The sequence below is a fragment of the Channa argus genome, chromosome 1, assembly GCF_033026475.1.
Source record: "Channa argus isolate prfri chromosome 1, Channa argus male v1.0, whole genome shotgun sequence".
Lineage (NCBI taxonomy): Eukaryota > Metazoa > Chordata > Actinopteri > Anabantiformes > Channidae > Channa > Channa argus.
This window is the reverse complement of record NC_090197.1, coordinates 18727928-18742112: the sequence shown is the minus strand read 5'-3', so window position 1 is coordinate 18742112 and position 14185 is coordinate 18727928. Positions and strand designations below refer to the sequence as shown.

At 41.1% G+C, this 14185-nt stretch overlaps 1 protein-coding gene across 1 annotated transcript; it reads left to right on the top strand.

Moving 5' to 3' along the window:
- On the top strand, positions 1–14180 carry LOC137127643 (juxtaposed with another zinc finger protein 1-like). Its single transcript, XM_067504913.1, has 5 exons — positions 1–310; positions 7975–8047; positions 9261–9457; positions 10635–10804; positions 11376–14180. Exons 1-5 carry the CDS (start codon positions 196–198, stop codon positions 11550–11552), a joined length of 732 nt encoding a protein of 243 aa, XP_067361014.1. The 5' UTR covers positions 1–195; the 3' UTR covers positions 11553–14180.
- Positions 14181–14185: the final 5 nt, after the last annotated feature.

Sequence of the window (14185 nt, the reverse complement as noted above, 5' to 3'; positions counted from 1 at the left end):
CCCCTCCCCCTCCCCCACCGTCCCGCCTGCTTCCCAGCTGCGTCCGCCGCTGTCCTGTCTGGCCGCCCGGTGTCTGCTCCGCTGCTCCGCGCTCTGCCCCGCTCCCACCCCGCTCCCGAAGCCTCTGCCTCCTCGTTCACCACCCCGGCTCCCCGAACCCCTTTTCCACCCGGTGAATGCACCAGCGCGGAAAACATGACTGGCATCGCCGCTGCGTCGTTCTTCTCTAATTCCTGCAGGTTCGGGGGTTGCGGACTCCAGTTCGAATCTCTCGCCGAGCTCATCGTTCACATCGAGGACAATCACATCGGTGAGTCGTGCCAGAGGGGGAGACGGAGCTAGGCAGCTAGCTGCTTGTAGCTTGCGTCCTAGCTAGTTAGCTAAACGCAGATAGGCTTCACATTCCGCTATTCCTGCTGCTCCGCCGACCCTCGTCGGGGATCAAGTTATTCAGCAACACGGGGCCTTCATTCTTTTTGGAAAACTTTGCTTTTCAGTAAAACAAGTGGTCAGAGTGTTTTTATCTTGCCTTAGCTGTAATAGTTACCTTTTGCAGCGGAAACCCGACTACGAGGGCCCCGTAGGACTCATAGGTAACTAGCATCCCGAGCAGGCAGCGGTTTCACAGCTAACGCTGCAGAGTGTGTGTTTACGTCTCCAGGCCTGCAACGCTTGTGCATTGAGCTGCTGGGAAGTCTGCTGTTCTGACACGACATGTGTACTAGCGCGTCAGGACATCGCTTTTTGCAGTGCTTTGCCATTATGTTAGTGTCATTTCAGTTACCATTGAATTTTACGAAGTTGTGGGAGACGGGCAGTGACAAAATTAGATTGTGTTTCACATGCAAAAGCTTCAACTTGTTGCACCGTTTATTAAATTTGCATGAGGCATACAAGCGTCTCATAACGGTCACCTGGTATTTATAGACTCAGTACTACTACTACTTTAGGCTGAGACGATTAAATGTCAGACAAGTAATCTCCATAGTTGGAGGTAGTGTAAAAAAATGCAACTTATTTAACGCATGATAAAGGATCCAACTCATTAATAGTGCTTTGTTAAATGCATGTATATGATTAGGATTATTAGTACGCTGCAGTGTATTTGTGTTCAATATATACCACATTTTGAAGCACAGATCAAACTCTTCCATTCTGCATGAACCACTTTTGTAGATTTACCAATAATTCACCAGTGCATGTTACACTATAGAAGATGATGTGAGATAGATGTGAATCACCAAAACAATCGATAGTCTGTAACAGTCGATGTGGGCTAATCGTTGTTTGTGGCATGTATCCATCATCGAAAGGCCGTTTAAAAGGGGGGGGGGGGTGAAATGGATGCTTCATTGAGCCAGTCTCCATGGCAACTGGCTGTCTCTAAAAGGGTTGGGGACAGTGTACTAGCTGAGTTATAGCCCACCTGCTTCTCACTAGGATATTGTGATGACACACAGGGGCAGTGGTGGGCTATGGTTAGAAAAGCAAGCTTGTGACTGGTAGGTCACCATTTTATATACAGTCTTTCTCTATCCCTCCCTCATCAAAATCAGTTGCCTCGGATCAGAATGTGGTTGTACAGGGCAACTTCCAGGTGTAAAAGTGGGTAACTGTGTGAATTTGGTCAGGATCTTCATGTAAAAATGATGTAGCAAATATGTATGTATAAATAAAGGTTAAAGTCTCACAACCCAAACCCCACAGACACTAATATATGCCCCATCTGGCTCTCAGTTTGACCTTTGACCCAAACCACCAGCCAAGTAGAACGGCAGTTTGAGAGTGGTATTGCTTGAATTAACGAGTTGAAGCCTCTGCTCACTTTATCCTACAGCTTATCATTAGGCGCATCAAGGTCACACTCCCGGTCTAATCAATACTGTTTGTGGATCAGCTACCACAGGGATAAATGTGACAGATTGAAGGGATCAGGGTGAGATGTGGGAGGGGAAAAGGATGAATTTAGATTTGACTCGCATGTGGGTTTAAAGGGGTGTTTTGGTGTTTGTTTAATACTTAATCAAAAGAAGAGTCAATTTGAAATTCCCAGAGAACTCCTGTGAAATGTCAAATAAGCTGTTTAAATCTTTGTAGATGCCCTTGGTTGTGGTCTGACCTGTAATATGTATTCAAATTATGTAAAAGCATGACCTAATCATAAATCTGATAATTGAGAGGTGACAACAGGCTTGTGACAGAAGACATGGATATCAGGAGATAGATCTCAGTGAGGTCTAAGGTAAGGGTGTAGAAGTCATTGCAGGTCTGTACGAGAAGTGTCCGATCATTGCCATGGAGTGTGCTGCCCTCCAGTGGAAGGAGATCTAATGTGCCGCATGCCACAATACAGCTTAGCTTATACTTTGCTATGGGCCCCATGTGTATCTCAGTTATCTCAACTTTTAACTTGTTGTCTCTTGTGTCCGCTGAGAAAGCACACAATTGCTGGCAGCAAACAGAGCAGATGATCCTGTCGTGAACTTTCCGTGAGAACACTGAACAATTTTAGGGTCTTCAGTGCTGACCTCATTCCAGTAGAAAGGATAGCCACTTTTCAGTAACACACCCGCACTGTTTAGATAACAGCTGAATGCATAAGGAAATGGGTTATGTGAGCTGTGTTTAGTGTGGTGTCTAGTTGTTGTTTAAGGCTTTGTGCATTGACTGTTGGTAAGGTCTGAGGAATGTAATGATGTCAGACTTAGCTGCCTGCGTGCACTGCACTAGTTTGTTGTATTCTCACCGGCACAAGCACCTACCTGCCTCTTACCTCAACAAAATACGAGTAAGGAGGGACGGAGAGGCAGATAAAGATGAAAAGTCAGGAAGAGATTTGAAATAGCAGGTTAAGTAAGGAAAACATGGGGGTGAGTAGAGGGAAATCCCAAACATCCCAGCCTTGTTTGGACAGAATTCATGTTTTTCCTTCCCATCTGGATTCGTTTTTACAGTTGTATTGAAGGCTGAGCTGTGACTTGAAATGAAGAACCAGGCCTCCATTGTGTTGTAATAATATAGGCTCTGCTGTAGCATGCTGATAATTAACCTACCTTTAAAGAAGTAGTCACTTACCCCACAGCCAAATTTGGTTGCAGCCCTTTATCTGCTGTGGAAGGTGAGAACACAAAACATTGCTGCTGTGAACAGGAGCTTAATATGTGCCATGGTAGATAAAGGGGTAGAGGAAAGGCAAGTGCAAACACAGTAGCTTCCATGCATTAACAGGACAGGAAAACTCTGAATCAGATACCTGCCTATTTAGGGAGGTATTAAGTTTATTAGATGTTTCACCTTGGGTTGGGCATCATTTTCTGATGATATAATTTTCAGATTTGAAGTGATTAGTCACATAATAATTTAGTTAATAGATAATTAATCGGAAACAATTTTGAAATTCAATTATAATTCTATCATTTTCCAAGCAAGAAATGACAAGCCTTCTCTGTTTTTTCCAGCTTATCAAATGTGAAGGTTTGCTGCTTGTTTTTGTCTCAATTCTAGAGAATGTATTAGGAAAAAGCAAGGCATCACCTTAAATCATGGTGACTAAGCCATAGAAAGTAATCAAAAACTAATGGGAGATTAAATAGATAATAAAAACAAATGTTATTCAGTGTACTGATAATTCAAGTATGTTGTACTTTTTTGTAGCAAGTACAGGTCATGTTTAATTGCTTTAAACCTAAATTTATACTACTGCAATACTACATACATTGATTTACTTTAATATAGATGTTTGTGATTTTAAATATGATGTTTGTGTTTTTCAAATAATTTATGGTTCTTGTTGCGAGATTGTTCCCCATCCTACTTTCAGAGGTGTGACACGGGAAGAGGCGTGTGTTCACTGTACTTCCTAAATGACCTGTCAGGGTGTAGGAGAGCAATTAGTGGATTGGCATCTCAAACTAGAAACTGCAGACCCTCTCTTTTCACACTACACATACATCCACACAAACATAGTCACACAAGACTGCCTTTCGGAAGTTGCAGGGCCTGAGCACCCCACCAAGCACTGCAAAGCGTAATTACAGAGGGGTTTGCCTTTTTCCCCACCCTCACCCCCCTTTCTCCTTCTCCTCCTCATCTGCTCTCTTCTCCCTTCATCCGGTTGCCTGCTGCTTTAGAAACACGTTAAAACGCTCTCTGTAGCTTAATTAGCAGCCTGCAAAACAAGCCAAGCATTCTTGGCTTAGTTTCAACACATGCACACATGGTAAGACACATATAGGGACCTATACAGATGTGCACTTACATGTGGAGACATGCACGCAGTGTGTATTCAGCAGGGGGCAGTATTACGCTGCTAGTGAGAGATGGATATCTTTGTAGAAAGGGCTGGTGATTGGATGCTGCTTTTAGTGACAAGAACGCTAATTAGGGAGATATTTATAGTCCCTCTGAAATGTCTTGGATATGCAGAACATGCTCACAGAAAAGTGTGTACACATAAACTGATGTAAATCAGACACAGAGCAGGTTGCTAGTGATGCACTGTGTAAATAGAGTGTAACACTTTGGAATTTGTTCAGTCAAATGTTACAATCATGTAGCTTACTAAGTATCTGTGTTTGTGCAACTTCCCCTCCTGCTCCAGTCACAGGATCAGCAGTGTGTTAGCTTCCTGTCCTGCTAGGTGAGCGGAAATCGTAAAGTCTACCAACGTTAACAGCAAGTGGTGCACCTGGTTTACTCCGTTTACACCAATACAGCTGCTTCACCCCTTCTCTCCAGGCTCACACATGCACACACGTAGCCCATCTTTAAAGCACAGTCCTAAGCTCTTTTAACATACCAAGTTATTAAAGTTGGTATATTTCTTTCTTCACTTGTTCTGTAAGACTTGACTGTTAAACGTTTGACAAAATTACGTTTAGAAGACTTTCTGCCATGGTTAGAGTGATCCTGGTATTTTTGAATATACTTATGAATATATCCAGCAAAAAATAGTTGGAGTCAGAATTGATTGAGAAAATATTTACACCCTTTGCTTTTTGGAAAATAATGTTTAGATTTAACAAAACAATGAAAACAAAATGAATTTAATTTTGATATTGCAAATTTATTAAAAATTTAAAATCTGAAATCTCTCATTTATAAAAGGATTCAGAACCTTAATCCTGTACTTTGAAAAAGCGTCTTGGCTGTAATTATAGCTTTTAGTCTCCTTGGGTGAGTCTCTACAAGCTTCTTACACCTGGATTTGAGTCATTTATCCATTTCTTCCTGACAGATCCTCTGTCAGAGTGAACTGCCACCTTCAGGCCTCTCCACAGATGTTCTATGGGGTTTAGATCTGGGCCACTCAAGAACAGTCAGAAACTCTACTCAAGTTCTAGACTCGTATTGAAGAAAAATAAAGTAAACAGCATCTGACAGAATTTGGAGATTTGTTTTTCACTTTTAAAAAATTTGCAAAGGAAAAATATGTTTTTACTGTCACTGTGTAACTGAGCCACAGCCCCCTGAAAACTGCAAATCCTTTTATAACTTATACCTTAATCGGCAATTGTCTTTGTGAAGTGATAGCTGGAAAAAAAACAACACTTTTTTTGATAGGAGAGCAAAAAAGCTTCGATAGGCAAAATCTCATATAGACTGGAGTGGAAATTAGTGGAAAAGAGTCATATGGAGTGATAATTTAATGTTTGAAATATTCAGATCCAACTATCAACAATATGTCTAAGAGAAGAATTAGATAAGAATTAGAGAAGAAGAAGAATGAGGTGGAGGGTATGTTGTGGTTTAGAGCTACATTTTTGCCAGTGGTGTTGGTGATATTGTGCAAACTGATGGGATCATGAATGCAAAAAAATTAGGTTTTAAGTCATCATGCCATTCATTCTAGAAATGTCTGATTAAAAGCTGATTTTTACACACGACAATGATTCCAAGCAAGCTGCTAAATACAGTGAAATAACATTTGAATGAATCAGCCATAAAATACAGTGGACTGGCCTCTGTGTATAGACTTGAATAGCATAGAAGCTCTATGTGATCTGGTATCTAGAAATGTATAAAAGAACTGTAGGAAGGGCTGATTTTTTTATTTCCTGTATTTTCAGGAAATATGGCTATATCAGGCTATATCATAAGAGAACCAGAAATTAAAATGATTTATCATTTGATCTTGCTAAAACAGCAAAGTTGGTGATGGCCTAAGACTTTTTCAGAGAATTAGAAAACCACCGTTGCGTTGGCAGATTAATTTACTATGAATATTTAGTTTGTATCAAAATAGTTTATGATCTAAGTGGTTTTCCTGCTCTTTAGGGCTTCATTACCATTTTTTACATTTTACTTTCTGAGCGTATTTTACTGCTTTAGCAGAGTTACAGTAATAAATGTCTCAGTGTACACACACTCGGTCTGCAATTTACAATAATTTCATTATTGATCAATGTGCCAATTCTTCTCAAATTAACTAGTTGTTTGTTCAATCACCAGTTCAGAGATAAAAGATATTTAGTTTATTATAGTACAAAATGAGGAAAAGCAGCAAAATACACATTGGAAGTATCATGTTGTGTTATATGTTGATTTATTACAAATCCTCCCTGCCTGAAAATATCAGAATTCACTTTTTCACTTTGAATTGATACACACTGACATCAGAAATATTATAGTGGTAGATTATTTTTCAGCATTGCTACAAAAAAGATTTCAGCTCTGTGGTCAAAGGTCAGACAAGATGCTACTGGCTCTCTCTGTGTCTCATGACTCAGCTCTGTCAGTGATGTAGGTCCAGGTGTGTGTGTGTGCATGTGTGTGTGTGTGTATGTGTGTATTAAGGCTCAGCTATAAAAGGCTGTCAAAGACCCCCTTTGTGGACCACCTCAGCTGTGTGTGAGCTTGGTTTCTTAGATCAATCCCCCTGCTATCTTTTCTCCTTAACAATGTTTTTCCGTGCTGTGTACTTTTAATATAAACTTTTCTGCTCTGTACTGCAGCAGCAGCATTAGTAGAGTGCATTTTTCCCTGGGTTGTTTTCTTGTTTGCTGGTCTCCTTGGTATTCTCCTGCACAGTGGGAAGTCTACATTCTTTTTTAATTATGAGGTGTGAAAGCCTGAAAACCGAAGAGCTGAGAAGGCCAGCACACAAAGACAAACACATACACACAAGCGCTTGGGATTGGAAGGAGAAACCAGTTGTTTTTGTTGCACAGAGATGATCCAGTTCTTGGATCGGAACCACTGTACATCTGCTAGCCATTACATATGCAGCTACAATTATGCCACCATTTGCCACAAACACAAAAGCCCTGAAACACACAGACAAAGACAAGACTGCTAGTTTCTTTTCTATTGTGGATCCTATTGAATTGTTCCTCTGTTGAACACTTGATGGCACTGGTACTTCACACATGGACCCACATGCAGGGTTTTCATGCACACTTGCTTCTGTTTTGAAGGGAGTTGGGAGGTGGGGCTTTGAAGTTAACACTGTTTCCCTCAGGCAGTGGAAGTTGCCTATGTAGTGTTCCTGACGAGTCAACTGGAAAAAGCGTGTGTGTGTGTGTGTTCGAGCAATACATTGTGTACATTCATCACCACCTCCAAGTCACACCTTTACTCTTGGACAAATTTCTTCTCTGTCACGTTCAGAATCTGGTGATGATTTAACAGCCTTGGGTGACTTTAGGAAAGATGTTGGTTGTAAATTACAGAGAGCTTGGCACTGGCGAAATAATTTGTCATTTATGAAAACGTCTCAAATGTATCTGCAGGCTGCCACGCATTATAGACTAAAACAGAGAATGTAGTGTGAGAAACATCCAGTAATTCATCAGCCAGTCTGGCAGGAAGAATAGATGTATGAGTCAGCTACATACTAAGAGTATTCTCACAGCATTTTCCCTCCACAGAGAGCAGTGATTAATCTGACCGTCTCTCTCTCTCTCTCTCTCTCTCTCTCTCTCTCTCTCTCTCTCTCTCTCTCTCTCTCTCTCTCTCTTTCTGTCTCTCTCTCAGACACAGATCCACGGGTCCTTGAGAAGCAGGAGCAACAGCAACCCACTTATCTGGCCCTAAGCTACATCAATAGGTACATGCACACATTCATATGCACACACATACACACACAACACACACACACACAAAGTGTAGAGGGCAGCATTGCTCCACCAGTGTTTTCAAGTGTGCGTGAGGTTGTGTACATGTGGCTTGCGGGGAGCAGCTCAAATTACTGATGTCTTCCCATAGACACAGCAGTGACTCATCCATAGACCAGCACAGAAAACCACACAAGAGAATAACTCCAGACTCCCTGCGCTGCAAAACAGCACAGCCAGAGGCACACCACCTCAGGATTATGCCCTGTTTTTGTGTGGTGAACTGATGTGGCACATCCCCACTTAATGCCCCGTTAAATCACTCCAAGAGGCAGCATTGAGAAAGATAACTGCAGACAAAGAGAGAAAGAGAGAGTGAGGTTTGTTTTCTGCGGTAATTGTTCTAGTAGCAAGGTTGTTAATGTCATCTGTATTTACTGTAAAGTGTTGTGATGACTTTATTTAAAGTGAACAGTTAAATCAGGTAATTCAGCAACTCAGACTTCCAAAATCAAAAGTCTAGAGAACAGCCATATATTAATGAGATTTAGTCCTAAGGGCTCCTATCGTACGACCAAATAACACAATAAAAAGTAAAAAAAAAAAAGATCTTTGATTTCCTAGGCTTCCTAGTTAAGTAAATTATCTAGGAAAAGAGTAACTGTTCTCAGCATTTCAGGTGAACTCTCTTTTGGTTTTATATTCAAAAAGTATGTGTAATATACAGTCACTGGCCACTTTATTAGGTACAACTGTAGAAACTAGTGCAATCCAATACAGCAGTTCTGCCATGAATTCTACTTTTAAAAGGTTATCATTTCTCAGCGTTTTAATGTGTTAATAATGAGGTTATAGTGGGTGGTGGATACTACATACATTGTGCTACAGAGAGTGCATTATATTCATAGATGGTTCTAATTTTAAATAGGGTGCCAAAACCTTAGAACCACTTAATATACTTACTTTGTATACACAACTAATGAGTTGTCCGAAATGACAGAAGGGTCACTAATTTTATATTCTAGGACTGGTGCTAAATTCTGACAGGCTGATATACTGGTCCCTTTTTACAGATGTGTTCACAGATGGTAAAAGAAATATGCAAAACTAAAGAGGACAACTTTCAGCCTATGTATTTTATTGACCCAAATATCCATATACAGGCATTTTTTCTTACAGCATTTACTGATGACATGTATTTGTCAGGTTCATGACAGATGCGGCACGCCGAGAGCAGGAGACCATGAAAAAGAAGGCCACGCCCAAACTGTCCCTGTCCATCACAGGCGGAGTGTCTAGGAACAGCACGGCCACGCCCCCTCGCCACACCAGCGGCAACCTGACGCCTCCTGTCACACCCCCTATTACCCCCTCTTCCTCGTTTCGCAGCAGCACACCTACAGGTGTGTGTGTGTGTGTGTGTGTGTGTGTGTGTGTGTGTGTGTGTGTGTGTGTGTGTGTGTGTGTGTGTGTTGAAATGTGTAAGTGAAAGATGGATTGCTTGTATGTGTGGAGTGAAGGTAGGTTTTAAAACTGACTAATATAAATTAACTCTACTGGTTACAGAAGAAGTTTACAGTTATTGTTGCAACATCGGGAGCATATCCATCAAATCTAGAGACAGCATATTGATAAACAAATGATGATATTTGTAACCCGAATGGAATGCAGCTTGCTTGCAGCTTCTTAACTGACAGTCATGTGTTGACTGTGCAAGAAACTTTAAAAAGTATCTTGAAAATATAAGAATAAATAAGAGAGAGGCAGTCAGATCACCTTCAATTTACCATGTAAATAAAAACAACAAATTATTCTTTTTTTACCATAAAAAGATATTTATGCCAACAGGTGCTCAAATTTCTTGACTCATTAGGAAAAACTTCTGTCAGAGTGGAAAGTGATAGAGGCTTTAAACCCGAGGGCTGCGTGTGTGCGTGTGTTTGGTGGCTCCTGCAGTGAGCAGACAAGTCAACACTTTGCTAATTACATAGCAGCTGTCACGCTGTGTGTTTGCATGGGGCCGTGTGTTGCACAGCTCAGAAGCAGATGTCCAATTCCAGCCCAAATGGTTACAAATGTAGTGTTAGGTCTGGGGTTATACACCAACACAGCTACACATGCACACATACACAGTTACACACACAGTCTTTCAACATGTGCCATGGTGCCATCTATTTCCTCAAGCTGAGGTGCAGCATTTCCTGTGATGTGTGTGACTTTGTGTGTGCATGCAGGCCAGTGGAAAATATTCTGCACTTCAGAAAAGCGCTTTTTCCAAGCAAAGAAATGGGGATCACTCCCACTTAACAATCCCTTACTCAGTGCCAATCCCTGTGTTTTGACTCACAGGCACACACAGAAGCACATCCGTGTCACTGCTGTTTTTTCTGAACAGAGCTTTCAGTGAACATGTGGGTTGCTAATGCAGCAGAGCCGGGGCAGAATACAGAGACATTTATTAATAAAAAGTCAATTGGTAAATTCCCAAGGCATGACGTCGATTTGGGTGAAATGTCACCCATATTTCATCTGGGACGACTAGAATTGTTCTTGTTCTTCATGTCTCCATCGTACCCACAGGCAGTGAGTATGATGAGGAGGAGGTAGACTATGAGGAGTCGGACAGCGATGAGTCGTGGACCACAGAAAGCGCCATCAGCTCTGAGTCCATCCTTAGCTCCATGTGCATGAACGGGGGAGAGGAGAAGCCTTTTGCCTGCCCCGTCCCCGGCTGCAAGAAGAGATACAAGGTAAGGCTACACCAGGGGATGGAGAAGTCACTTGCAGCTGTGCAGGAATAGGACACGAGGTTTAGTAGTTTCTGCTCCAGTCCACACTGGAGCTTTTGTCTGAGTATCACATGTCTGGGCATAATGTTTGAAAAAGCACATTGTAAATCCAGAATGTCGTGATTGCAAGCTGAGATAAATATATTATGGTGTATTTGCTTTGGTTGAATTTTATTACAGCTAATAACAAAACTCTTATTCAGCTCCTCGGCTCTACCTTTTAATAGACACTGTGGGAACATTACCGCCTTGTACCGACATGGGATAAAGTCACGTTTGCTGCTGATTTGAGTCAGTCCACACGTTGTCTAACACAAACCATCAAAATAAACCTCATGGCGGTACCAGTGGGAAAGTCACACTATCAAATCATTAGGATACATCGTGTGGGAAGCTGGAATGCCTCTGATATTTATTAAAATACTGCAGCCAGCAATACTGCATGTTAAATGTGTGACTTGCTATATAATATAATTTTAAAAATTTATCATTTGTTTCTCTCTGAATCCATCTGCTCCCCTTCTTGTCTCAGAATGTAAATGGCATCAAGTACCATGCCAAGAATGGCCACCGCACGCAGATTCGTGTGAGGAAGCCCTTCAAGTGTCGTTGTGGCAAGAGCTACAAGACCTCGCAGGGTCTGAGACACCACACCATCAACTTCCACCCACCTGTCTCCACCGAGATCCTGCACAAGATTCAAGGCTAAAGGCCACTGTTACACTATTCAACTACCCAAACATAGCCCTGTTCTACCCTGACTTTCCTTCCCTAAACCATTTTTACCAATCCAACACACTAAAGGATCAAGTGCATGCTTTAAGTTGTTTTAAATTTTTATTTTCATCTTTTTGTTTGCTACAATATTATTTTTTCTATCCATGTTATATCACTCATGTTTTTAAAGTATCTTTGTAGTACTTTTCTTGTTGTATATTTGCACATTCGTATATGCTATTATGTAATTTTTTTTTTCTATTGTTTGACTTACATAAGGTGCTAACTGTAAAAAACAACAGAAAGAAAAGACAAAAAAACAAATGAAAGAAGAAAGGGGCAATGTAAAAAGGAGATCAGAAACAGGAAGTGCAACCAAGCCCCGTCTCTTTTCCTGCTGGTCCTAAAGCAGGATGAAGTTGAGTTGTAGTGCTGATCTAAGCCCACCGGACTGGTGGCAGGCTTGTTTTCCTGTAGATGCAGAGTCCTGCTGAGCATAGATCTGTGCCTTCACAGTAACTTGTGGGATTTGAAAGCAGGAGTTAAGTTACACTTTAAATAGATATAATTGATATATAAACGCTAGACAGATGTACGTGTATATAAAATATATAAAACTATTCATGAGCATATACATACATAGTTACACTTTATTTTATATATTTTTGTCAGTGTTTTAGTATTTTTTTTCTATGTCAGTAAGTGTTCCTTTCCATTCCTTATTTGCTGAGACGGCCAGTTTTGTCACCTCAGAGATCAGGGTCAAACAGCTGGCTGACTTTAGGTTAAGACAGCTAAGTTTTCTCTCATAATATTGTAAAGTTTAGTAGCTAATACGCCTTTCAGTGTCACACACTTTGAATGCGATAATTGATTGTCGATCAGGAAGAGAACGTATTAGAACATGTCCCAGGCCAATAGTCCATATCTCAAACATGTCATCCCCACAGAAAGCCATCCATGTACTTCAAATCAGTTGTGTTCCTTCATTCAGAATGCCAGAGCTGTGTTTCAGAGACTTAGCTGTCAAGGCAGGTTAAGCATTGTACTGTTTTCCAGTTGCCAAGCTCTTTTTGCTTTTTCATGATCGTTGCCAACGGCTCTCCACTGCCAAACATTGACCATACCATGTGCCTGATGTGGGGTAGGGGGTGGGGAAGGTGTGGGTACAGGATCATTAGAGTTTCACCCTGGAGGTCGCCAAACACGTGGCAATGATTTTCTTGTCCATCGCGCCTCCACAATGTGTGAATGCGTTGAATGTCTTCACGCATAAGTTTTGTGCTGTAATGAAAGACAATGTGTGAAATGAGAGGGTGGACTTGTTTTTGTAAGAGGTTACCATGTCTAACCTGTCATTTGTATGTGTTGTAGATGCAAGCATTCCAGTTCATTGTATGTACTGTATGTGTGCGTGTGTGATAAGCATGAGCATTGTGTCTGTTTTTTCAGCAATATCCAAGTCATCAGCATATAGTGTTACTGTATTCAGTGTGGTTATGTGCCAGGCAGCTGGTTGGATTTCTTTGAACAGGATGGTTATGTGGCTGGTTAGTGGTGTTGCGTCACGTAGTGCTGCAGTGGCCAACTTGTTGCCCCTGACTGGGATTTAATCATTCATTGCCTCAAGAAAAACAAGAGTGGCGCAGTGCAGCGTCACGTGCCAAAACACATTAATTCATGATATAATTTTCGTTGTTGTGCACACGGCTCAAAACATGAGTTCTTCTTTTTCCTTTGATGCGTACAGTGACCTCTGACATGCACACACCCTCCTGTCCTCTGAGCTGGTGTTGCCAAGGAAATCAGGTGTATGGCAAAGGGACCTTCTTTTGTTAATTTTTTTACAAGTCATATACCAGAAAATATTAAACAGTTGTTCCATTACTGACTTACTGTACCTCCTAATACCCTTTTTCATCTATAGTAATTAGATGAAACTGTACTGTACATACAAGGCCTTTAAGTAGTATGCTCCCTAGGAAACAAGCACAAATCTTACCGGAAAGACACCTATGTCTATCCTGAAGAAACCATGATTGATCCAAGATCTGTATCAGAAAAATCTGTATCAGAAAGTGCATCTGAGAATTTATTACCTTGAATATAGGTAATAGGTGTGTGTGTGTGTTTGTGAGAGAAAGAGAAGAAGCCTCATTCCTACTTTTCGTAAAGTGTTTTGGTGGTGGGATCAGAGTCGAGATTGGGCCAAGATGGACAGAGACTCCGTCTCCAAGTCGAAGTCTGTCAGCAAATCATAAACTCATCACTGCTTTACAGATGCCACGATCACCATTGCAATAGTTTGAGCTTTACATGGGGGCCAATTGCAGTATTACGCATATCAGAACGGAGGAGTGGAAGTTGTGTGCAGGGAGGGAATTCAGTATACCGTGTACAGTGAATGTATTGTAATGTGTGTCTGTTGTCAAGTGCTTTTAAATTATATTTTCGTATGTAACGTGGAGACCAATGTTTCCTTTTTGTATGGGGGGATAAGAGATTCTGAACAGTGACTTGTAAATGATGTCAAATCGTCTTTCTTTACAAAAGAGAAGCTGCTTAAATGTAAACAGGAAATGACCAAAAAAAAAAAGGAAAATAAAGAAAAAGCCCTGTAGCTCT

What these genes read in the sequence shown, in the direction of transcription:
- LOC137127643 (XM_067504913.1), top strand. Translation starts at nt 196, where the DNA reads ATGACTGGCATCGCCGCTGCGTCGTTCTTCTCTAATTCCTGCAGGTTC. An exon ending in GCCCTAAGCTACATCAATAG is followed by an intron (nt 8,048 to 9,260) that starts GTACATGCACAC and finishes TGTATTTGTCAG; the next exon opens with GTTCATGACAGATGCGGCAC. An exon ending in GCTGCAAGAAGAGATACAAG is followed by an intron (nt 10,805 to 11,375) that starts GTAAGGCTACAC and finishes TTCTTGTCTCAG; the next exon opens with AATGTAAATGGCATCAAGTA.